At 37.0% G+C, this 15153-nt stretch overlaps 1 protein-coding gene across 1 annotated transcript in view; it reads left to right on the forward strand.

Annotated features, from left to right (window-relative positions):
- The window catches only part of SLC35F1 (solute carrier family 35 member F1), a 246142-nt gene that overhangs the window by 215386 nt on the left and 15603 nt on the right, over positions 1–15153 (forward strand). The window contains exons 6-7 of the mRNA XM_032183649.1: positions 1106–1158; positions 6408–6562. Coding sequence (XP_032039540.1) covers positions 1106–1158; positions 6408–6562 — 208 coding nt within the window. The remainder of the gene's footprint in view (positions 1–1105; positions 1159–6407; positions 6563–15153) is intronic.

Genomic DNA, 15153 nt, shown 5'->3' on the forward strand with positions numbered 1-15153 from the left:
TGCTTGCCACAGCAAGAGATGCTGCAGTTTGTTTTCATGATATTTTTTCAAGAACTGCTGACAAAAGGGACATATGCCTTATGCATGCAAAGACACTTATAATTTAGTTATTCTGCAAACAAAATAATCTCATTATTCTATCCACAGTATTAGATTTGCCACACATCAGCAGCAAGAAAATTAGAATTTCCAGGATGCAACTCTCTAGACCATATTAATGTGGAAATCACCGAGTTCCTGTAGTTTTACTATTGGAGTTGGTCTCCCACATACCACTTTTTGTACTAGGTATTTTGTTTTTTGATTGGTGTAATTTCATGTTTCATACTTTTTTTAAAAACAGTGCCGAGACTAACATGCAGAGTTCTGCACAGCAGCAGTTATCTGTAAATCACAGAGCAGAAAAAAACAGTTGGCTGTGTGAGCTTCCGAGTTTTCCCTGGACTGGAAAGAACAGAAGGGAATTGGGAAGGTAGCTTGTTGCCACTTTAGAATTTTCTAGATCTAGGATCTTGATGTTAATATAAAATACAAGAGCTGCAAGATGTTGAAAGTGGACTTTTGCAGCTTGGCCCATCCTTCATTTTGTTTCATGACTTTCATTTCTGTGACTATTTGAACTGTCTCAGCATGTAACAAATCATAGTACTCTCTTCAAACCCAGCCTGTGATATCTGCCACCTCATGTCAGTGATTTACTCAGCTCCCTATTTATTTGACTCTGCAGAGCCACTCTGAAGGGTGAATAACTCAGACAGATACATTATTAATCATTAAAGTTCAAAAGCTTTCAGAATATTAAGAGGACAAGAGGACTGAACGTGTGGAGGGATGGGCTCTTAGGGGCAGATATTCAGAGAGCTGGAAATAAACCAATGCAAATTGTATGCTACAACGTCTTATTACTGCTCTGAAGATCTTTCAAATACAAAGGAACAAGGCTAATGCCAGAGTGGATTAGCAAAGTCTGATTGCATTTGGATCCTACAGAGATTTTTTGTTATAAGGTTATTTATGTTGTTTTGTCCAGCATTTGAATTGAATGAGTGGAAGTAATTTAACTTCTGTTCTCTTCCATCAAATTTTGCCTTCTCTTCTCTTACAGTGCAATCATGGAACACAAAGAGCTTTTGAAAGTTCCCTGGGATTGGCAAATAGGTAAGAAAACACTTTACCTCATTGAAGACCATTGCTGAAGGGAGGTATGGAGACAACGCATCTTTGCGGAAGCAGACGGAAAATTTCATGGAAGCCAATGTTTGTGATATTTCCACTGGTGTCTGCCAAAGGTTGAACCACTTGCCTCATAACCATTCTTAAATAATCTGTCCTCCCAATGTCATATTATGCTTTCCTTGCACCATTAGGTTAAGCACTGAAGAAGTGCTTATGAATGTCATAAGGTAATTATTCAGACAGCCGTGAAGTAAAACAATAATAGGGTTCTGTTCTAAGATTCAGTGCAACACTGAGACAAATAAATGAGGTAGTCATGAAGAGCCAAACCTTTTCAATGAATGCCAAAGAAAGAAAATGGAACCTAACAAAAACTATAAAAGTTCTTGCAGTGCGTATTATAGCCCCATAAACTCATTTCCAAGGGGAGCATTTCTGTATGCAAATGGTTAATTGCTTTCCAAGTAGTCTTGGTGGAATATAGCAGATGTGTCTTTTAGACAAGTTTAGGTAGCATCAAGCACAATGAAGCTCTTATGGTGTTTTGCTATACAGTGGATCGTATTTTCCTATTTCAGTTTCAAAGCTGAGTTTATGATGTAAGACTCCCTCCTAATTAGTCCAACAAATTATTTGCTTTAAAAGCAAATCAACGTTTAGGAAACGGGAGGCCCTATAATCAGTCCTTTAGTATTTACAACAATAGAAGAAATAAAAGAGTGCTAATAGCTGATACACATAGCGGGGGATTCAAGTTCTGGCAATCCATTGACAATAGCTTGTTACCTAGTCTCATAGCGAATGTCAAAATAACAGCTTAGAAGCGTGCAAAGGCAACTGATTACCTGGGAATCCCCAAGGACTGGAGATACAAGTTACAGGATACACCATTGTTTTCTTTAAACTTCCTTCACCATTTCCTCTTATCACCCTAAAGCTTAATAAAAAGAGTGCATCTTTCACAAAACATTCTATCTAGAAGTCTTGGATATTTGATGGTTGAGCTGTAAAACTAAATGACATCAATTTAACGTGTCTATGGAGAAACACGCTCAGCTGCATCCTGTAAGTGTATTGGCCTTCTTTAATCTGTGGTCATTAGCATAACTGCATCAGTGTTTGTTTATACTTCATGACAAGGAGCTCAGGGACATAATTAATCTAGTCCTGATGGAACTAGCAATGGTTATAGTGAATTAATCTACTATACATGTAAATGTCATATATACTTTCATGGGAGTTCTGTTGTAATAATATTAGTGAAATGTGCTGTTAAAATAAAGTCTTACTTGGTCTGTGATGACATTAAAATGTCATCAAAAGTTAGTCAGTAATTACAAAGAGCCCCTGCTCTTCAGCAGAAGAAGATCATCATAGCAAGAGCATCATAGATATGTACGTGTTTTGCTAAAATGATAATTGAAAGTGTGGTGTAGTTAAACACAGATAAAATGGCAACAATAATGTGTAGTTTTTTTGTTCTTCGCTGTCTTCTTACACATCTACTTGGTGTGCTTTCCATTGCTTCAACAGTAATATAAGATTGTCAAGGAGTTATTGACAAATCTATGTCAGGGTGTTCACAGTCTTGTCCTGAATAGTTATCCACTGCGGCAGACTCAAGCCTGCAGTCCAGCAGAGTTAAATCATCAGCCTTCTGAATGGTAGTGATAAAGTCACAGCAGGGAACCTGATAAATAACTCAAGGTGGCCTGTTGCCATCTGCCATAACTGTGTCATTAAGAATGTATGAACTATGTTTCAGCTGATGTAAAATGCAAATGATTTTCAAATATTGAGATCTAAAGCCTATCTGTTATGTCTACCATGTTTAAAACAGACTGTGGCCCTCCTGGTTTTAATTTTGGAAATTCCCCTGGTACGTTGTATCTTCTTTGCAGCTAGTATAAATCAGTGTAGCTCTGTTTAAATCCTTGAAGGTTTAAGTGCTGACAATCTGACCAAAAGGAGAATGATTGTACCATGCTGATTGAGTGGTTTCACTTGAGACCATGACACAGTTGTAGAATGACACATAAAATAATAACAAATAAACAAACATCAATTTTGTTTAAGAGAAAAGCCAGTTTGACTCTCCGAGGAAGTGTCCTTTGTTACAGAGGCTCTGAATGTTTTTGAATAGTTTTTATTCCAGGAAGACAATATACAAAAAATCATAGTGAATATATTTCATGCCAATGAAACAATAACTTTTGGAGTAAAAATGACAGGTCTAAAACATGCAAAATTCTACCAGCGTGCTCAAGCAGCTAAAACAGAAGTTCCCCAGGCATGTTAATTTTGGTGGTACTTTTTAGAGCAGTCCGTGGGAGAAGTTCATGCCCATTAGTGAAAAGATGGCCTGTCTTAAGATGGGTGAGGAGAGACTGAGGGACTGGGGCTTGTTCAGCCTCCAGAATAGAAAGCTTCAAAGAGCTACCCACAAGGAGTTAGCAAAAGGACAGAATCAGGGTCTTCATGTTGGTGCATGGCAGGATGCCATGGAAGGATGGAAGACAATGGGCAGAAATTGAAATATGAAAATCAGACTGAATGAAAGGGAAATCTTTTTCCCTCTGAGAACAGGCAGGCAGTAGGACAAGTTGCCTAGAGAGGTTGTCCAGGCTCCATGCTCAGCAGTTTCAAGATCAGGCTGAGCAAAGCCCTGCACAACTTGGTCTGATCTCACAGGTGAGCCTGGTATGAGCAAGGTTTGAACAAGAGACCTCCAAGCTCTCTTGTAGTCTGAATTGCCCTATAGACCTATGATCCTAAGTGCCCAGTTTAGACATTTATCAGGCATTCACACCTAGCCATGCAAAAGTGGTGACATTAGCCATCAGAGTGAACACTGAAAGAAAAGATGGGATTTCTTTCACCAGCTTAGGTATCTGGAATATGAATATTTGATTTAGTTGAACAGACTCCCTTTATCATCAGCAGAAATAAATAGGCATGACACAAATCATAGTGTGCTAAAGTTGTTGTCTAAAAAAGGTCGGACAACCTGCACTGTAAAATTTCCAAAGCTCCTCATTGAGCACCAAACCTCAGTATATGTCCAGAGTTAGGTGTAATAAATCCCACCCACAATGGTCTTCATACACATCAAGACTTCATTTCAGGACAATATATTGAAGCATACAGTTCTGAATGGTGAGTTTATCAGGCTTTAACACAGACCTGCTCATGAGCAGATCATTTCAAAAGAATCTTCTAACTTCCCAGTTTGTTTCCTTCCCATATCTGCTCCAGGCCATGAGTACTGATGACTCAGTGCCTGGTTAGGCACAGGTGCTAGCACCTGGGACTTCAGCACTAGTGGTGATTCCCAAGGCTATTCTGAAAACTGGTCTTCTAGAAACAGTATCTGACAATCATGTGATGTTATTTCCAGCTTGCTTATTGTCACCAGTAGATGCCATCCAGCTGGTGGGTATTACACGTGTTTTAAGACATAAATGAAATGCTGCTCTACAGTCACTTCTGATAGGACAGGGGCAGTTTAAGCAATTTTCCACTGGAACTAGAATACCCTTTGGAAAAGCAATCTGTGAAGTGCATGTAGCTGCCTGTCAAGGAATACGAACACCAAGACAGCACCATAATATAATACTAATAATTAAAAGCATAACCCATCAAAGCACCTGAATGTATCTACTAAATCCAGAATGATTAGAAGGGATTTGATGGGCCAGCTGGTGATTTGCAGACTTTACTTTGAGAATGTTGACTTGGAGTCCAGAATGGCTTTTGTGCCTGGCTTAATTTAAGGCTGGAAGAAAAGCTGACATAAAATGGTGAAATGTCTGCAAACAATTTCTTATTAATAACTGTGCTCCACTTGATGCAGTCATTGGCCTACTGCAGAAGAGTTGAAGAGTTGCATACAATAACTCTTTCAAGCACTGCTTAAGACTGATTCTGTTGCTATCCACATGCAATCTGCACTTTAAAAATTTGCTACCTGTTAATAAAAGTAGTTCTTGCCATGGTTATCCATATTCTGAATATAAAATCAAATCCATTGTCATGTCATAGCAACTGATATATTGATACTTGCATTTTGTGACTGCTATATTTGTTTCAGGTGGATGTACACTTAAGTTCAGATGCTTCTAATGGACTCAAATTATAACTGCTGATGTTATTTGGATGGCTTTTCTAAGTGGATCCACAAACAGACACAAATCATTAGAACTTTGGGTTTTGTTTTGTTTTGGTTTGTTTTTTTCTGCTAATTCCTTTCAGAACTTGGGCAATCAGATTTTCTGCAACTTTTAGTCAATAACAACATGCTCTGAAGAGCTGCTGTGAGTCTAAATATAGGCTTGTGCATATATCAGCTGGGAATTCTGCAGCATACATCAGCCTAAGAATTATCATTTGCATGAGAGCAAATGAGTGAAGTGTTTGCTGTTTTTTTAACTTCATATTGATTTATTTATCTTGGGAATTATCGAGCAATAACTGAAGGAATGAATTCCTTCCCAGTAAGTTATTTAGTTTTTAAAATGAAATTAAATGTTTACTGTAATGTATTTTTATTATATTAGTGTCTAACAATCTAATTGCATGAGGCACTTTGTAAACATGTAGCAAGAAATAGTTTCAGCTCCAGAAAGACTTATTAAGGAAGACAGACAAAAAGTGGTAGAAGAATGGAGGTTCAAAACTGTGAAGTGATTTGTCAAGTTTGGGGGCAAAATAGACTACGACCTCTGTCACTTGAGTTCTGTTCTCATGCATTTATCCATCGGCTCATTAACTCCTGTGAAAGTACTTTTGCGCTCATCCTGTGGGCCCATTCCTAGAACACCTTCCAACTCAACTGAACACAGTGGGTGTTGGGGACAATCATCTTTAAAAGACTAGATTTAACATGTCCGAATACATTATTTCATCCAAATTTATGTTGGATGTAAGATATTGGTTAGTAATATAAGATGCTGATTTAAAACAGCACTGCTATTATGGGAACCACAGAGAGGAGACTGCATGTCCACTGCTGTGTAGATACGGTTTTCACTGGTATTCATATGTATTTAGAATGGTGTTTGTGGTCTACATATACATATATATATATATATGCACATCTAAATAATTTGAATCTGTGTTTTCTAAAAAGGAATTCTTAATTCTTTCCTAAAAACGCAGCCTTCTTCCTAAAAACACAAGTCATTTCTGCAGGCTGTGGAAGATCACTCTTTGTTCTTGTTTCTCTTCCACAGGCTTGTTGTATGTCGGCTTTAGTGCCTGTATGTTTGGCCTCTACAGCTTTATGCCAGTGGTCATAAAGAAAACCAGTGCTACTGCTGTCAACCTCTCCTTACTCACAGCTGACCTGTACAGCCTATTCTGTGGATTATTCCTCTTCCACTACAAGGTACGTGGAAATGAGAGATGTGTTTGAGTAATAGCTGTATGCCTGAAGAAACAGTAGTACTGAACAATAAAATAAGAGAAGCCTCAAAACTTTGTTAGATTTACATAGTAAAAATGCAGATTAAAAAAAAAAATTATAATTAATTTTATACAATGTATAATGTATATGTTGTGTATATATATATAAAAGATATTATTTCATCTTAAAAGATAGATAAATAGCTTATTCAGTCTTGTTATGATTTTTAAGATTTTTATATCTGTCCATAAACGTTTGTATTACTAATTTCCTTTTACTGATCAGAGGGAACTTCTGGCTGCTGTGACCAGGGCAGTATCAGGAAGAGAAGGACTCTTCCAAAAATTCCCCAGAATTGTTTTGACCAGTAACAGGGCCGTTTCATTTCATGCTGGTTCTGAAATTATGTCTCATAACTGTTCATGAATTGCACCTTTCTAGTCAGCCAAACCAATGGCTCACCTGTTAGTGTAAAAAAGTCAAAATGTGTGGCAGATTTGTGTTGAAGTTAAATTTTTATCTCTTAGGTCGTCTAATATTTAAAACATTGTGTTGTACAGGCAAACATTTGGTCTCCAGGAGCAAGGAACTGCACTGCATTATTCACAAACATCCCCTCAGTGGCCATCCTATGAAAATGGCATTGGGATGTTGAAGGCAACTGCTTTGTATCATCATTTATTCATATGAGGAAGGTTACTTGATAGCTAAAATGGTGGCCCTGAGAAGTGTTAGGTAAATGAAAGCCTTGCAATACTGATTAGCTAACCAAATCATATCAGATTTTGTGATACTAATGGCACCTGAATGAATCTGAAAGGGACAGAGAAAATTCAAAACCTGAGTCCAAAGCAAAAGTATTTTTCCCCATTGTCTCTTATTTTCTTCAGACAGAAGAATAGCAAGTATAGAAACTGAAATTTAAATATTGCCTTCTGCTTTATAGGTCTGACTCGTGGTAATTTGGTTCTGACCCACACTTCAAAGTATTTCAAAGTATTTCAAATTAGGTATTAGCTGAAAATTATTATTCCATATTAATAATATTATTTGATAACCACAGCAAATAGGTAGTATTAGTCCACCAAAAAAAAAAAAAAAAAAAAAAAAAAGTGGTGTTAGTCCAGTGTTTCTAAGAAAAATATTTATATTACACAATAAAAGATAGACCAATTTAATTCTGAAAATAGTGTTGTGTTTTTTATTTATTTATTTATTTATTTATTTATTTATTTATTTAGGCAAAATCAAACATTTAGAGGGTGTAACTCAAAAGGCAGCATGAGTTGGATGGGTTTCTACCTAGCGTTGCTCAAACATGACAAAAAAGGGCAATTTTGCAAACATAAACCTTAAACTTTAGGCACTTGAAGGGCAGAAGGTGAATAAAAGGTTTCAGTTTTTCCCTGTGTCTAATTGTTGTACATTAGAAGAGACAAGAAGATCAAACTTCCAATCTCATTGACACTTTATCTTTGTAGTGTGTGTGCATGTCAGCTCTTGAGCACAGTGGCACATTGGCCTCCCTTTAAGAGCCCCTACTGAAAAAGTGCTCAGGAAGAGAAGGCTCACAGCTGGAAGCTTTTATGGTACAAAGCAAGGTTTCATCATCTGTTCTGATAAAACCCTTGAGTTCCAACTCTGAAGTAGTCAGTGGTCTCCTCTGGCCCTTACTTCTCTGATTAGAAAGCTGTTTGAAAATCTCTTTCTCCCACAGTTCATCTTCTCATGCAGTCTTCCTCAAAACTCTCATCAAACTCTCACTTCAGCCTATTTAATTTTCTGGTTTGTTTGTTGTTGTTTTTCCCTCCACTGCTTTCCTTGATGTTTTAGGACATCACTGCTCCAAGAGTCAGAAACCTTTATATCTCCAGTATAAATTTACTTGTGCCTAGTTTAGATCCACTCATTGTTTGTGCCAAGGGTATCTTTAGCATGAAGAATCCCTTCCTCTCCTTAGCATTTTACTCCATTGGTTCACCAGTAGAGAACAATTGTATCCCTCTCAGCCCCTACTTGCCTAGTCAGAGCAAGGCATCAGCTTTCATTCTTTCCTCCTGGGATGGGCCACCTGCTCCCATGAGCACCTCTGTTTTCCTCTGCACCTTGGGAATTCATCCTTCCTGAGATAGGGCCTTCCACTCTAGAAGCAGCACAGGCCCTTCCAGCACCTCATGCAATGCTCTTGTCCTTCCTTTTCTCCAGGACATGCTACCCCATAAATATTGATGCTGTATGTACTTTTTTCATCAATGCTTTTCTGTTGTGATGTGTATGCATCCTGCAATCTGTATAACTCATGTGTGTCTATCCTGTGTTCTTCCCAGCCAAACTGCTGATAAGAGAAGACCTTTGTTAGGACTTTATGGAAAGACCTTTACCTGAAATGTAGTATCAACTTCCAGAGCAGTCTGTCTCTGTTTGTGCCTTTCAAACTCATATTGTAGAAATTTGAAAAGAGAGTCTATATTCAGAGAACATCTAGATTTAAAAGTTTGCTTAATTATCTGGTTACTTCCTTCTCTAATATGTTTTTATCCTTGGTCAGATCACCTCCTTGTTTTCTTTCTCTTTAATATCAGGTATTGTTTAATGTGATGATGTGGAATTGTGAATGTTGCACTCAATAATGAAGTCTAGTGTGTTAACATTAAATGATCTAAATTTATTCCCCTCCTAAGCCTGTGTACTCTTCCTTGTTTTCTAGCTTCAGAAAAGCTGTTTAATTCCCAGCCCAGCTGTAGGCTGGGAATCAGCCTACAGCTTCAGATGCACAGCTCCTTTTGCTTATTGCTGCACTGACCGATGGGCAAAGCCCCACTTCACTGGGAAGCAAATGGTTTTATACTGAATTAGGATCAACTGAGTGGTTTAGTGCCCCTTGCAGAATATAATTTTATGAGGCTTTCAAGAAACAGTTACAGTTTTTTCTCTGTGCTGCTACTTTTATTACGAGACAGGTTTATTGCACCTATAGCAGTAAATCTATGAAAAATCCATGGAAAACGTCGGAAATTAGTTTAACTGGGCTATAGAGCCTCTGAAACCAAACTGAGGAGAAGATTACATTTGAAGTGTTTTGATTAGTTAGCATTTCATTTTTTTATTATACAGGCTTGTAACATCATGACATACAGGACAGCAAGTTTATAAACAGCTGCATTTATATTCTTTATCTTGTTTGCCAGTATCTTTGTAGTGCATTAAACAGTTCCCCAGCCTGTGGAAGCTAGAAATACAGCATGTTAACTTGACACAGCTCTGGTAATGTGCTCGTAATTCAACATGCTAATTGTCCAAGTTATTGTATCAAAGCATAATGATTTATGACTTTCAGCTTAAGATAGATACTGACTAGGTTGTACTGATTCATTCTTAAGATTATTTGCATTCCCCAAATAAAAACTCACTTTTTAGTTCTCCAGTGGATGGAGAAAGGCATCTAGCCTGTTTGGTGGCTGAATATTGGCCATTGCAATAGCATTTAAGCATAAAGTTCCATATCCTTTTCTTAATTCTCGTCATATTTAGATATTTTTTTGCAGATTTGATGGTCAAAACTTCTTTAGATATCTGTTCTTATATCACCTTTTTCTTAAGCACAACTAAATGATTTCCTGCTTTGAAAAACAAAGGCTATCAGAGCCCTAAAGTGATCTTTTTAAAATAATAATTATTATTATTATTATTTTATCCTATGCCATCATAGCATTCATCTTGCCCTGTCAGAGGCTGCAATAGTATAGTGCACTGACCTCTATATTATTCCCACACTCTAGAGGTTCTGGGAAATTCAGGGCCAACTCTCCAGTTATAAGGGGTTGGATCTTTAGTATAACTTTTGTTATTTTTTTTCGCTTGGGAAGTATTCATTTTTATGTTTTATTCTCAGCCTTAGCTTTATTTTAAAGTGAGTTTTTAAAGTTCATACTTTTCATTTGCAAGCCATATGTTGGGCTGTAGTCATTCTAAGCAAATTGCATTCTCACTAAATAATCTAAGCAGCTTATTTTATGTTTTCCACCAGCTAGAGCATGCATACTGATTATGCTCTGCACCAGCAGGTCTAGTCACACTATATTATATCATTAACTAGCAAGCCAAGCACCATCAATTATATTCTGCCTTGGCAAAATCATTCATTATTTTATCCAAGATTTAGCTATAAAAAAATCAGAATTTCTGCATATAGTAACAAATTCCAAATGAAGAAAATGCATATATTTCATAGTAAATCAATGAAGTCATATATCTTGATTTAGAATCATGGCAAGTAACATTGTGAAAGGATTTGGCTGCACAAATAAACATGATACCCAAACACTTTCATCACTAGAAAACTGAAGTGGTGCCAGTTGAAACCTCACTTACTGATACTTCTAGAAATGGCTTTATTCTGACAGCAGAGTCCCTCCAATGGAAGGGAGCAGATGACAACCTCCTCATTACATCTAGAAACAAGCTATAAAGGAGTGGTTTTTAATATAATGGAGAAGAGCAGGTACAAGTAGTGCACTAGTTTCCAATTTCATTTTTGCCAGCGTGGATCCTAAGCAATGACCATGAATTGTGGCTTTACATAGACTTCACTAAGATGAGAATTCGGCCCTTACTGGAAATAAGGAAGTACTAAGAGCTTCCTTTAAAATCATGTACTCTACTATCCTGATCCAAGAGTGCTGAAGCCAGTATGAGGTTTTCTGCTGACTTCAGTGGGCTTTAATTCACTTTCCTAAATAAGGAAAGTCTGCCCCTCAAAGAATAATCTTAAAAATGCTTCACAGCTTAATGGTTGTGGAGATAAAAACCATGCCTTGTTGTGACTCCATATGCTTCATTTCAATGTACGAACAGTTTGAAAGAAGCAAATAGTCAACTACACAGTTTAAAGAATCATTTTGTCTTTGCCTCCTAAAGAAAAATTCTTAAGGACATTACAGTGCTTTCAGACAGTCATGATTTTATTATGCTGTCAGTGGTTTGGGAGCAGGAGGTAGACTTGGTTTGGTTTGGGGGGATGATTTTTTGTTTATTACTTTTATTTTTACTTGGTGGTTTTACTTTCACCATAAACATCTATGGGATTTTTCCAAATCATCTGACCAAGCTCAGCAAATACTTCAAATGATGTGCTCAGTCTTTTTTAACTCATCTGCAAGTATAAGCTGAGGTCAGTAAAAGCCTTTTCTTTGCTTGCACTTGTTAGTGGATTGATACCTGCAAATTTTAAACTTCGACAGTGGTGCAGTCAGTGGTGCATCATTATTTCAAACAGAGCAGGTAGTGGAGGCTAAACAACTGGCTTTTACAGTATTACTTTCTCAGCCATATACTTCTGGATATTTTCCCCAATTAAATCAGGTATGCCATCTGCATGATCCATAAATTCTCTGTTTAAATGGAATTTAATCTCATAGGGCCTTTATAATGGTGAAGGCTTCTGAGCCTTTAATAATAACGAAAATAAATCACATTGCCAAATAATTGTTTGTGCCATTGGTGATGTGCAGAATCTTAAGTGTAGGTTTTCCTTTGACATTTCTTATATGGGGGACTCACTCGCAACAACTCGGTTCCCATGAAGCTATGCGGTGTGGATGCCTTTCATCTAAGTGACATTTTAAAAGCTGCTTCTTCACCTGTTCTTAAATTTACTAACTTCTTTGTTTGAATTTCCTCCTACAAATTATAACCAATTACGAAGTAGTTCTGAGAGAAGTTAGGCATCTGTATTCAAAAAGCTACCTTGAGGTCGAAGGGTGTTAGGTGTGTTTTTAGTCACACTTGCATGTATACACGATATAAAGGGCCACATCCGCTTACCCTTTGTCTGAGTGTGCAGGATGCTATACAATAAAAAACTCTGAAGTAAAATGACACAAGGGAGTAGAAGCTAGGAAAGGAAATTACTGCTGCCAAGATACTGCATGGTCTGACAGTAGATGTTTAACAGCATAGCACTGTTACGGCAGTTTTCTGAAAATACTGCATTGTTAGAGAGTGTTTCTTTCCTTCACAGTGTCACCTTGCAATAGATTCAATAGTTGCAAACCAGGAACAGTGAAATATAGATACTAACTCATTTGGACCCATCAAAAAAGAGAGTAAAAGAAAGTGGCATTTGTATTGCAGAAGGTGTGATGGAGGCTTCAATTTCAATAATATTTTTTCAGGCATTGTTAGCTCATTATGAATGTCACAGTATGCAGGTTGTCTTTCAGGGTTTTTAGCTTGGGATTTGTTTATTATTATTATTATTATTATTATTATTTTTTTATTTATTTATTTATTTATTTATTTATTGTTCTTTTGTAAAATGTCTGCCCACAACAGAACCAATTAGGAGTTTTCCAGCAAAATTAATTCCTCTTAGAAATACCTAATTATCAAAACAGAAATGTTAAATGAAAAAAATATTTTCAGTATGAAGCACAGTGTAGCATTTCTTAGACCCTGAGTGCTGTTTTGCCTGCACATCTAATAGACTGCAGCAAAGCATATTTTCCAAATTTTTTGACCAGGTGTTCTGGGGCTGGAAGATCTCAGTCATGAGAAAGCATGAGTTACACAACTCATCACTTCTGGAAGCCAGAGAACTAATCTCAGTTCTGCATTAGGCAGCCTAAAACCCCAAGGAAGAGCCTTTAGGGCTTCCAGGGTTCTGCAGTGAAGCTTCTTCATAACAGATGCAGTCATCAGTTGCCTGTCTCCAGCAAGCACACTTTGTTTCAGAAAAAACAGCATTTGGTGTCTTGAAAGAGCTTCAGTGTTTACTTCTCATCTCAGTTTAGTTTAGGTTTTTATTAGGGGTTTTTTTGTTGTTTTTTCCTTTGATTACAGAACAAAGATTTGGTTTCCTAGCCAGAACTAGGAAATTACAGCAAAAATTACTAGGAATTACAGCAAAATAATGGCAAGGATCTGATCTTCCTACCCATGCCTGGGTTCTTATTCTCTCGACTTTATAATTTAGTTGTTTTAATATTCTTAGTGAATGCCTGGATAACAGGGCCTACTGACAACAGCACTGTTCTGCGCCTCGCTGCTCCACACCTGGTTGTCAACTTGCTGAATGGTTTTTGCTTTTTTGTGTCAATGATTAAATGATCATAATGCTTCTTTTCTTCTCCAATTTTCTCCCCCACCCCTTTTATTGTGTAACATTTGAATCAAATCTTTTTATATCTCAGCATCACGAGTCCCTACATAGCTCAAGTATTAAAATGTTAGAAGATTTGTTTGCAGTTTCAAAAGAGCATTTCAATTCAACACATTCATACTTTTTCTTAATACCTGCACAAAGTAAATACAGAAGTAAATTTTCTATGTATAAAAGGAGTCTGAGGCCAGTTGAAACTCATGTAATCACTAAATAGAACATATCTCAGAATGAAGAAGGAAGTAGTTTCAACTGACGATCCAACCAGTCAGGGAGAAAAAGCACTGCTACGTGACTTAGTTCTGCCTTTAATTAGATTGGATAATGAAGTACCTAATGGATATTGACTACTCAAAAGAATACTTGGAATGAAAACAGAATTTAAATGTTAAGTGTAGAAAACAAATGTATAAAATCAGCCTGTCCACAGACAGTCCCCAGAGAAAGAAAAGAGCCAGTATATTTGCCTTGGCAAATCTACTGAAATTGATGGTCAGGCTTGCTTGCAATGAACTGCTTAAGTGCTTTGACCTATAAGGCACTGGGAAAGTGGTTTACTTACCTTATAGTGTGAAGTTGTTGTTTTTCAAATGAAAAACATGTCCTAGCATAGAAACTATTAGTTTCCTCAATTTTTTTTTAAATGCAAAATGAAGAGGAACCACAGGATTATAAATTTCCAACACTGACGTTTCTCTCTACAGTCTTATGCTTAGGGTTGGCATTATTTTCAGTTATTATTATAAAATAGTCCTTTTTAAGTGTCTTTAACAAGAACTCCAAGAATTGTCTTTAGAGAGTGAGTTGAGCATGGATAAATAAACAGAAATATACTTCGACTGCTTGAAGAAGGCAATTCACATCACTATCATGGGACTTGAATTTTCAACACCTTGCAGAGTAAATACTAAGAATAAATACTGAAGCCCCTCAAGTCCTCACTGTTTTGTTGGCAGGGCTAGGAAAGGAGGAGCAGCATTTAGGGAACTAGTGAAAAATGGTTAGAACTGCGGTCTGTGTGCAATTTAGGTGCTGTTCCATTTTGTATATAATCTGAAGTCACAGCTGTCTGCAATCAGAAGAGGCAGTCCCACCAGACTTTTCTGTCCCCACCTTTGCTCCCAGGCTGAACAACACTCCAGACACATGAGCACTATAGTGGCTGAAGAGAAGCAGCAGAATTATACTGGTAGGACATGCAAAAATATCTTTAGCAGTAAAGCCTCCATCCATCAATCATTTTCATTTCAAATTAATAACTGGATATTGCCTTAAAGAAATGCAAGTAGCAAAGTACCATAATAATGGTCTTTGAACACTTGGAGCCAAATAACAGTTACCTCAAATTGCTTGGAATTAGTTTGGGTTTTCAATATAAAGGAAAAGTTGTTCAGAGATCTCTTAAATATACCAC

This window comes from Aythya fuligula, chromosome 3 (assembly GCF_009819795.1).
Source record: "Aythya fuligula isolate bAytFul2 chromosome 3, bAytFul2.pri, whole genome shotgun sequence".
Lineage (NCBI taxonomy): Eukaryota > Metazoa > Chordata > Aves > Anseriformes > Anatidae > Aythya > Aythya fuligula.